Below are 11,175 nucleotides of genomic sequence, written 5' to 3' on the forward strand. Positions count from 1 at the left end.
TGCAAAAGCAGATTAAGAAGACCTTGAGCTGGAAAGTGACTTATAGGCTATTTACTCAAGGTTTGTGTTTGTGAATTTTGTAGTAATTGTACTTTCCTTGAGTATCACAATTTTCTGCTACTTTTCTTACTTTGCAGATTAAGATTTTACATACAAAACATATAAATTTATAAAATATGATGAATTTGCACAGATTAAACTGCCAAACAGTCCAACTGGACCAACTACAACAGTGAAATACTTGCACATTTATACATAAATCTCTAATAAGGGCCATTCTGCTGCATCATGAGACCTTTCACTTTTGATTCCTTAAGTACATTTTGATGACAATGCATTTGTAATTTTACCTAAGTGAGAATTTCAACACAGAACTTTTACTTGTAGCAGACAGATGATTTTTTACTTTGTTAATGGATACTTTGTTTACTTAAGTATTATATCTGAATACTTCCTCCTCTATTATTATTATTATTATTATTATTATTATTGTTATTGATGTTGCTGTTGTTAGAGCAATGATACCATCAAATATAGGTCAGATTTACCTCCCCCATAAATCTCACTCAAGTGTCATACGCTCACGTGAAGTCAGTGACTCATGCAAAACTGCGGTAAAGCTGTACTATACACCTGATGTCACTGTAAAATTCTGATCACAGAGATAGAAACAGAGAAGGGGGAAAAACCGGCAAAAACCTCTAGTACTGACCGATTCTGCTTGATCTGACTGTCAAGTGTCTCCGTAATGTCTAATATTTTCTTTTGTTAGTTAGACTCCAACAGATAAACAAAGCCGTGCCAGTAAATATTAATGGTTCGGGACATGTAATTGTCACCGCTGTTTTATGACATGTTTTGAGTACGGCCAGTAGACGGTAGGCTAATCCAAGCTGCTTTTACTTACAGTAAAAACGGGCTCGACTTCCTTCTCCATTTACCCGTTAACTGGTTTATGATATGCAACTTTACTCGTCTCCCCGTCGAGGTTCGTCAAATTTGTCATAAAAGTAATTACGAATAATGACTTTTACAGTGCGTCTTACTGTTAACACCTGTGGAAAAAACGCTGGTCCCCATGATGTAAACAGTTGAATTGTGTGTTCACGTAATCTCAGGTTTTGGCTGGTAGAGACCACAAATACGTGATCGTAGTGGAATGATTGGAGATGTGGTAGGTGTGTCGTCCGCGAATGAGGAAATCTCTACATAAAAAAGACCCGAGGCGGCTGTGCATCGTTCACAGTTGAAGAAGAAGCGAACACCTCATGAAAACACAAATAGCTGTTGCATGACCAGAAGGTAAGAATACATTACAATTAACTGATAAACAGCAGTTGATAAACGGGTTTACACAACTTTATTATCATTATTATCATTATTATCATTATTATCATTATTATTATTATTATTAGTATTAGTATTAGTATTATTATAGTTTTTGTTATTATTCATTATTAGCCTACTTCTACTTCATTAGAAATTTATTCATGAGCATTTGTGATTTTTCCATTCCTATATATGTATATATTTGTATTTCAGCTGTTTTTGTATTCAAATATCAACTTTGCCATTTATCAGTGTGTGAATCTGGCTGATTATCCTGAAGACCAATACTGTTATTTCACTTTGCTTTGTTTTGTAAACATGTTTACAACAATCTGTTCTAATAACTCCCAGTGCACCAAATACTTAACAACTGACAGCCTATTTATATTTTATTTAATTATGTATATAATGAGCTAAAGAGACCAAACTGAGCTTAATCATCAATGACAGCTCACTCAATTAATAACATATTCTGGAGAATTGCTGATGCATTTCACTGGATAACAACACAGAAAATAACTAACCACTCTCAGCAGTTCAATCAACTGATAAAAAAGCTTGTGGGCAGAGCTTAGTCCTAACAGGAGTGACAGGACTGAACATGTACAATCTTGTTTATGTGAGGCGCCTTAGAGTGTGTGTGACTAAATCTTTTCCTTCTTTTCCTGATGTGCTGAAAGATGTGCCAGATACAGAAAAAAAAAAATCAGCTGTTTTAGTGTGTGTTTGTGTGTGTGTGTGTGTGTGTGTGTGTGTGTGTGTGTGTGTGTGTGTGTGTGTGTGTGTGTGGTGTGTGGCTGTGTGGCTGAGTCTGCACAGTTCCAGAGCCAAACAAACCTTGTGCTATTTTTGTTTCCTTATCAAGAATCAACAGGGAAGTCATTTGCAGCAAAGTCATGCTTAGATTTGCAATAACAATGCATGGTCATCACCATCACATGATGTTGTTTTTTTTGCCTCTAGGCTCATATGGTCTTTTAGCAAAAAAAAAAAAAGTAAACTAGATCAAAACTGCTCTGTGGAATTCACATCTGGCCTTCTGCTGTAAAATGACTCATGTTACCAGTAACATGAGGTCAAACATGGTTAAAAGATTTCAACATCTGTAAAAACTCCCCCTTTGTTTCTTCCTCAGGTCTCAATGGACTGGATCATTTTTGTAATTTTGCAAGTCATATTTCAGCCATCTCTCTCAGGTGTGTACAACAACTGAGATATTTATGAATAAACAAGAGCACAAACAGGACAATGATTGCATCTACATGATAACTTTCTATTTCAATTTTACACAAGGTTCATTTAAAGCTGCTATGTAAAATCATTTCATGACCATAACTTGCTTCTTCAGTTCACATTTAATGGCTGTCGACCACTTTTACATTAATCTTGACATTTGTGTTATTTCCCTACAGTCTTGTTCACTGTTGAGGCTGAGAAAACCATGTACACATCAGTTTTCGGGGGAGATGTCGAGATGGGCTGCAGGTTTCAGCCTAGACCGTTGAATCTTACTGCTGACCTGAAGGTGACATGGCACTGGAAGACCTCCAGCACCGTTCGGGAAGTGTACCAGATGATTAACGGGGAGGAGCACTCGGCATCTCAGGAGTATCAGGGACGAGTGGAGCTTCTCAAAGACGAGCTGAATGACGGCTGGGCCAAGTTGAAGGTCATTACTGGCAGACATTTGTTGGGAAGGTGGAGGGTTATGTCTTATAAAATTTCCTCTAAATGATGTGGCACACCTGTCTACACTTGCTATCTCACTTATTCGTCCTATTGGGAATTACTCATGTGAGGGTCAAATTTCCCACTGATCGTGTAGAGGTCATAGGGAAGCACCGGATTCCTTGCTCATGTAAAAGTATCATATTTAGCCATTTAATATCTGCACTCACAGTGTTGTGTCAGACACTATTGTACCATCATCTTACCTTTGGAGACTGAGGACATTTGGTGAATCACTCACCTTACCAAATCATTTATGTTGTTACTACACTTGATGAGAGTTTAACTGATGAGTACTGTATAATACAGAATAGTAAATGGAGGGATAATGTGACAGAATTTAGGTTCATTCAAATGGTTGGTTCAGTAATGAGAGCATGACATGTCATTTGGCCACAAGGGCACTGAGGGACTCTTCTTCTTTTTTCACTTTATAGGTCTCCAAACTCAGGATCACTGACTCTGGGACTTACCAGTGTTTTGTGCAGACTGGAGAAGGAGCTGATTATAAAACAATAACTTTGTCGATTATAGGTGAGCACCAAGTCTGAGACAGTGTAAGAGTTTTTAGGCAAATACTGCAGGGGATCTGTTCTATGCATGCTGTTGTGCAATGGCCACAGCTCATGGTCATTTCTGGGCAGTTAAGAGTATCATTCATCCTGAAAACGAAACTAACACCAGTTGTACCCAGTTTGGTTAAAAAATGCCTTTGGTGTATTTAAGCTTCCCGTTATCCATTTTATGCAAGATGTCATGATCACAATTTTGAAATCATATCACAGTAGTGCTAAACACAGTTATATATGTGCATGTTCTTGTACCTTCTTCTATTCTAGCACCTTTTAAAGCAGTGACTAAACGCATTGAGAAGGCTGCAGAGGGAGATGAAGTGCTGTTGACCTGCCAGTCTGAGGGCTACCCCGAGTCGCCTGTTGTGTGGCAGGATGGACACCTGCAGAGAATCAAGCCCAACACCACTGTTGTATCAACCCCGGACCAACTCTTCAACATCACCAGTCAGATACGCGTCAGCTCGTTAAGCGAAAACAACTATACATGTAACTTCACAAATCATGGCAACTCTACAACATTTCATGTTCCAGGTACTTTTTTTTTTTTATTTCCCCTGTAGGCTTTCTGACCATGACACTACAACATCCCCAGGTCAAGTCCGGCCTGTTCCTGGTCGTACTCTGTCCCTTTGTCCCATTTGTGTGGCTGTGTTGACATATCAGTTTCCTGCAGCCCATCCCCGTTACCCACCCTTCTATGAATAAAAAAGAAAACCGAAGCAGAATTGTCCTGATTTGAACCTGTAGACTGTCACAAAAAAACAGCTGTCAGTAAGAAGTTATGTGAAGCCTTTGATTCACACAGGAAACATGTCCTTTGCTTACTTATCACTTCGTACCACTGTTTCCTGTTGTGTACATATTATACTAGACATTTACTGTGAAGTTGTAGGTGGTGTTTGATCTTTGGATTATGTAGCAGTGTGGAGGAGTGCTGTAACAAGATTAGCATATCTGGAAATGTGCAGGCTGTTCGTGTTTTTGCTTATACGTGTGCCACGGATTATTTGCTCTTTTGGATGCAGTATGTTAGGATTTCATTGATAAGCTACAAGCATTATTCTACATCTTAGGGATCACAGCACCTGAAATCAAGGCTTTTTATTTTGATACAAAATAAAGGGAAATGGACTGTAAATACAACAACAAAAAGAACGAAACTAAAAGAAGACTAGTCTGCTTGCACGCTTCATTAAAAAACAACAAATATTACACAAGCACAAGTCGCTTTAATAGTTGCATTTCTTTAGCTCTTGACCAGTAAGGGGAAGTCTGCGATGCTTGTCTTTGGTAAATTTGGTTATTTCCAGGAGTGGAAAGAAACTAAGTACATTTACTAAAGTACTGTACTGTACTGTAGTAAAGTACTAAAGTACTCCACTCCACTACATTTCAGAGATACTTTCTACTCCACTCAATTTATTTGACAGCTTTAGTTACTGGTTACTTTTCCGATGAAGGTTGATAATATAACAAGCTTTTAATATACAATACAATATACACAATATATACAATAATCAGTGTGTAGTCCTTAACAGCTCCAGCAAGTAGTGATTTCAATAAGTGTTCAAATGATCCAAATATCTCACCAAAAATCAAAGATTAGAGAAAAAATCCCAAAATTGAAAACTGAAGTAGGATTTTTCATGCAGGACTTTTACTTGTGATGGAGTGTTTCTACATTGCTGTACTGGTACTTTCACTTTAGCAAAGGATCTGAGTACTTCTTCCACCACTGGATATTTCCATAGTGGTCAAACATATTAAAAACATGGGCGTGAATCATAACATGCCAACACTTGTCCTGTTCCTGTCACTGCTGAATTACAGTATGAATGTGATACTGTAGGTTTTGAGTCAGATATTAACACTAATCCTTCTTCACTCTTTTCACAGATGAAGTACCTGTTCCACAGGTGAAGAGCGATGCTCTCAACATTGTAATGAGCATAGGAGTGGTAATGATTGTCATTACCGCTGCAGTGCTCCTGTATCGACAACGAAAAGGTGCGTACAGTGTACTATGTGCCATTTACAACAAAAATTAAGCAAGACATACAATGCAGGTGTAGAACGGAGAAAAATGTCAAAAACAGATACTTTGATGTCCAGTAATATCAACATCAAATGAAAACCAGGTGTGACAATGCACTATAATACCACACATGGCAACGGTGGAATATTAAAGTGACAGAGTGACAAATGGCAGCAATATACTGCAGGTAATAGATTATTAAAATTATAAGACAATCATTTTGGCCATTGGGATATTTGAAGGCAGGATCTGATAGGATCTGAAGGCAGACTGTGGGGAGTGGTTTGGGTCACCACAGGGCTGGATTTCCCTTTAGGGTGTGTGCTGAGATAATATTTGCAGGAAATAAGAGTGGATAATCCAGTTGTTTGATGGCAGGCCAAGCACATACATTTTAAGTCATTATTTCCTCATTCTAAGTTTTCACACTGGTGTATTTTTAACTGTCAACTATTTGAAAAAAAGACATACAGGATACTGCAGTGACTTTTTTATAGTGCAAATTGAACTAAAAGAACGTTAATGTCCAACCAAAACTGAAAATTTGTCTTTAGTTTCACCTCTAACAACTTACAGTAGGGCTGAATGCATTAGTCAGCTTCAAAACTGTATCCTTCCCGTATCAAAGCCAAAGCGGTCATTAACTTTTCAATTTTTGGCAAATGTGCAGAGGAATTTTGTGTCCTGGCAGGAAATCTCTATGTGTCATTTCAACTGCAAAGACAGTGTGAGCTCCCGAATAGATGTTGACTCAAGTCATTTTGCCACTGAAAAGGGGAAGTATGTGTGAAACGTTTTGATATTCACATTTTTAATATGACACCGTTCTGTTGGTCATTTAGCTTTGGCTGGAATTTTATCAGCATGTGACTCCTTCTGTCTGTTTTCATGTGAGGATGACAAAGCTCTTTTGGAACTTACATGTATCTCAACCACAAAGTTCGGAAACACCCAGTTGATCTTGGTTTGTGTGACAGGGGAATTTGAGACTATTTGTGAATGCATGGGTGGTTTTTCAGTATAGCACATGTATAATCCCCTAGACACCTCCATCATTTCAATAGAAGGCTTATCACGCATTTCTCTATTAATGATCGTAAGAACATTATAAGAAGTCTTAGTTGAGTTACGGGTCAGAAAGTTTGTGGGTGACCTTTTTAAACTAGTATCAGGAAAGAGTGAACCTTCAGAGAGGCAAGTTGTTGGCATATAAAACACATGATAAATGTAAGATTTAAAGTGAAAGTACTCTGTGTAATTAATATAAGTAAAAATGAATAAATAAAAAGTTAAGCACGGAGCTAATTCAAAGAAATAATTGATGATAACATCATCACAGTAGCATACCACCCTGTATGTATACAGTATACAGTATATCACAATTCTGTAAAATATGGAGAGAGATAAATTAATGTTACACTTGTAAAACAAAGATTGTGTCCCAATTTAGTATCATTTTATTAAGCCGCTTGAATGATTTTGATTATTGACTATCTGTACTGTATACAGTGCTAACACACTATATTAATAGCAATGTTTTTCTTGATAGGATTCAACACACCCAGCACCAGGGATCTTCTGGTTGACGGTCGGGGAAAGAATGTTTCTGCTGCTTTCCGTGAGTCTAAACAGAGCTTGCTTTTTTTTTTTTTTTTTTTTAACTGCTGAGTGTCAGTGATTCTTATAGAGCCCTTGAAATGTCAGCATTTCTTCACAATAACTCCTCCATTATACCTCAGACTACTTTTTGCATTCCTCGTGATCCATAGGAGCAGTTTGTGTGTGTGGTGCCGGTCCTTGAGAGAAAGAAAGGAGAGATGTTGTGACACTTTACATTGTGCATTTATTGGCTCCTTTCCAAAGGCTGAGCTCCAAGTGACTGCACTGGCTAAAGCTGTAGCTATTCAATGCAATGGATCTGGCCACAGAAGCTGTACCTTGGCTACTCTTTACTGCTCCTAATAACATTAGCAGAGATAACATTGTTAGGCCAGACACTTGGTGGTGCTTCTAGTAGATATGATACATATGTTAACAACACACCCTAACAGTTCAATTCAAGCTCTGCCTCAACGCTCAGCCCACACAAACACCATTTTACCGCACACACACACACACACACACACACACACACACACACACACACACACACACACACACACACACACACACACACACACACTTTTTCTATCATTAATGTTACAGCCATTAAAAACTAAATTTTCAGTCTGGTACACAACTACAGCCGCAGCCATGACTACAGCCATAATGACAGCAACAGCAACGACCAGAACAATAGCATCCCATGGCTGTAGCATTAGGCTCATCACAGCTACAGCCTGTCTCAGTCACAGCCACGGCAGTAGCCAGTCATGCCACAGTGTAGAGCAATGTCTTAATTAACCTCCACTAGTTATTTCAATATTGGCTGCAAAGACTGGAACCCAAATGTAGTTTAGAAATAAAATTCCACGGTGATCTTTGAGGGCCTACATAGTAGCCACTTTTGTGGCAAAGCACTTTTGAAAACACCTACAGTAGATAACCTAAAAATATCTAAAAGGAAGTGCAAACTACGAAGGCTTGTACTGAGTTTAGTCAAATTGGTGATGATGCATTTGTGCTACATGAAGAAGGTTGAGCTCATGCATTTAGGGGCATCTTGACCACCATAATGATCCATTTCACTACATATTTGATATTTCAGTTGCAAATAAATAACACAAGACATACAGTTAAAGTTGTACTTTAAACATGTTTAATGAGGCTCATTTGACTGAAGAAAAAGTTATTCAATAAATTTGACACCAGTGTTGATAGTGAGCGAAAGCTTTTGTTACACGGACTCATCACTTTTTCTCCCATCCACCTGTAAAGTTGTACATAACAATGTACATCAGTTCTGTTTTGGATTGATTTAAACTTGCCTTAAGGTGTGTGCAAGTAGATTTCCACCACCACAATTAGTACATTCACTGTGGCAATGATGACTGATCTGTGCTTATGTAAATTTGTAATGTTTTTCTAACATTGCTTTCCTTTCCATCAGGCCTTCAACTAAATGAAGACAAGGAGGAAGAGCCAACTGTTTTTAATGAAAGTAAGCGAGTCTAAGAACTTTTGTTGACATGATTTCTGTTCTTCAGTTTTTCTGTGGTTGTCTGTGGGAGTATTAAACTTCATTCATGGTCATATCTTCTGTCAATGTGTTTTACTCATGTGTTTTGTTGTGTGCAGATTGCACAGAGGAAAATCTGGGGGCGCTTCTGAAAGCCTATTATTCTGACGCTTCCTTCAGTGCAGAGGTGAGACACCACTTGGAAGCTTTTGGTGCGGACGAGCTGCGTCACAGGCTGCAAAACAAGTGAGTCACAGATACCTCTTTCCAAACTGAACGTTAGGATGCCAGTCTGCTTCTATAATCTAATTTCCAGTAACAGCAACAATTCAGATTCAGCTCTCTACTGTGGCTTGTCGCTGGGTTTTACAACAGCCCAAGGCAATGGCAATCATTGGCCATCATATAGGATTTCAAAAACTAAGACAAAACTCCCTGTATATAAAGATGTTTTCCCTCAAAATGTATTGATTTTTAGTTTTTAGTAGCGAAATTTGTGCTTTTAGAGTTTTTAGAAATAAATTAAACCTCATAGAAATCATGGTTTGTGCGCCTTTTTCCCTAGTAAAACAGATAGGCCTGCTCGACAACATAGTGAGCTTTCCATTCTTGAAAACAACATTTATCATCATTTTTAATGGGTTGAATAATTGACCCATAGGAGTTTGTTAAGCCTATTCCAAAAGTAGCAAAGCAGTGTGTTTACAGAAGCTAAAGCTATCACAAATACATGTATAATGGCTCAGTCACCCCAGAAAGTGGCATAGCAAAATTAATCTGTGCATCTGTGCAAAATGGCACACCATCATTTAGCAAGCTTGTTAGCTGCATTGTGAACACAGTATTTTAAAGAGAAATATTTGCACCACCTGTCTAATAACTGCTGGAAACCATTCCTCTTTTGTGGATCAGTTTGTACTCCAACAGATAAGGGTCAAATAAACTGGACTGTGCAACACAGCTAATAAGCTATAGATTCCTTTATTTTGGACTCTAAAAAGTCAACACTTTCAATACAGCTTGATATTGGCCAGTGATCACAGTTAACTGACTTCATGAAGTTTATCATTGTAAATGCAGGGTTTGTTGTAGGAACTGAAACTTTGTGTGTGGTTATACCCTACGGGCATTCACAGCTGACATCTACATTTTTTTGTATTTTGTACCGGCCTGTATAGATTACAATCTCAACTCTGTTTTTTTTTTTTCAGTGAGGGCCAGGCTGTAAAACTTCAAGCATTACTCCCAGAAGCTGGAGAAACACTTTTTCTTGAGGGACCCCCAGGAAGCGGGAAGACAACTGTAGCCCACATCCTAGTCTCTTCTTGGACTGAACGGTCCACACAAACCCTCAGTGACCCCTTTGATCTCAGCACCCTTCAACTTCTCTTATATGTTGACTGCAGCAATGTAAAGGGTGACTTGTTTCAGGAAATAGTGACTCAACTCTTTCTCACAAAAAAGATTTCAACACAGCTTGACCTGAGGACTGTGTTAATCAGGTCCAGCGGGGCTCTGCTCTTGTTGGATGGGTACAGAGAAGGGAACCAATTTTTTGATGAATCCCTAAAGAAGTTCCTCATTGAAAGAACGGCATGCAGGGTGCTGGTAATGGCCTGCCCGGGACATTGCCCCACGATGGAGGAGACAGTTGGAGCAGGAGTGCTGAAGCTCCAAACACAAACTGTGAAGTACTGAAGGTACAAACTTTTGTGACCAACAAACATATTAAGCACATATTACATTTTAAATATTTGCATGATGTTTTTTTTTGTAGTAGTTGTTGTTGTTGTTGTTGCATAAAGCCTGGGCAGACTTTTTAGAAGCCCAAATATGCAGCAAAATGTACTGAATTCAAAGCAATATACAGTTTGCATAGGAATTCCAATAAATTAAAATTTTGTGTTCTTTACTTGACAGTCCTGTCCTTACATGTTATGTCATGTTACATATCAACAAAAAAAGAATGTACATCATTTAGTCCATCCCTTATAGATGGACCCTCGTGGAGAACCGCTATAGTAAAATGGGTAATCTGCATTAACTGTATTTACACTATGAAACCCCTGAGAGTGATTTCAGCTGCAACTCTGTGTGTGTTTTCATTAGATGTGATCGTTGCAACACTTTGATCCCACTAGTTTCTGTTTCTGTTCTGTGTCAGATCAAGAAAAAGAGAAAGCTCATTTTTAGGGTCACTTGCTAGACTGCAAGCCAAGCAGAAACCGTTTTCTATGTATTAGTGAAAAGGGAAGTGACTCTATCAGTATTCCTGGCAAGAGACCTCAGTGATTCCAGTAACATTTCATTAAAAAAAAAAAAATGCTCTCAGTTTATTTCTGTATGTTCTTTCTCTGGTATTTGTTGCATCTTACATTTTACCGAATTTA

General features: G+C 38.3%; 1 protein-coding gene across 1 annotated transcript; it reads left to right on the plus strand.

Moving 5' to 3' along the window:
* Nucleotides 1–1,048: 1,048 nt before the first annotated feature.
* LOC111234140 (CD276 antigen-like) lies at nucleotides 1,049–10,697 on the plus strand. The gene is made up of 10 exons (XM_022762072.1): nucleotides 1,049–1,302; nucleotides 2,465–2,525; nucleotides 2,742–2,998; nucleotides 3,495–3,591; nucleotides 3,897–4,163; nucleotides 5,529–5,639; nucleotides 7,217–7,285; nucleotides 8,717–8,767; nucleotides 8,905–9,031; nucleotides 9,997–10,697. The coding sequence occupies exons 2-10, from the start codon at nucleotides 2,471–2,473 to the stop codon at nucleotides 10,481–10,483; spliced, it is 1,521 nt and encodes a 506-aa protein (XP_022617793.1). The 5' UTR covers nucleotides 1,049–1,302; nucleotides 2,465–2,470; the 3' UTR covers nucleotides 10,484–10,697.
* The last annotated feature ends 478 nt before the right edge of the window (nucleotides 10,698–11,175 follow it).

Source organism: Seriola dumerili, unplaced genomic scaffold, assembly GCF_002260705.1.
Source record: "Seriola dumerili isolate Sdu_G_001 unplaced genomic scaffold, Sdu_1.0 BDQW01000442.1, whole genome shotgun sequence".
NCBI classification, from domain to species: domain Eukaryota; kingdom Metazoa; phylum Chordata; class Actinopteri; order Carangiformes; family Carangidae; genus Seriola; species Seriola dumerili.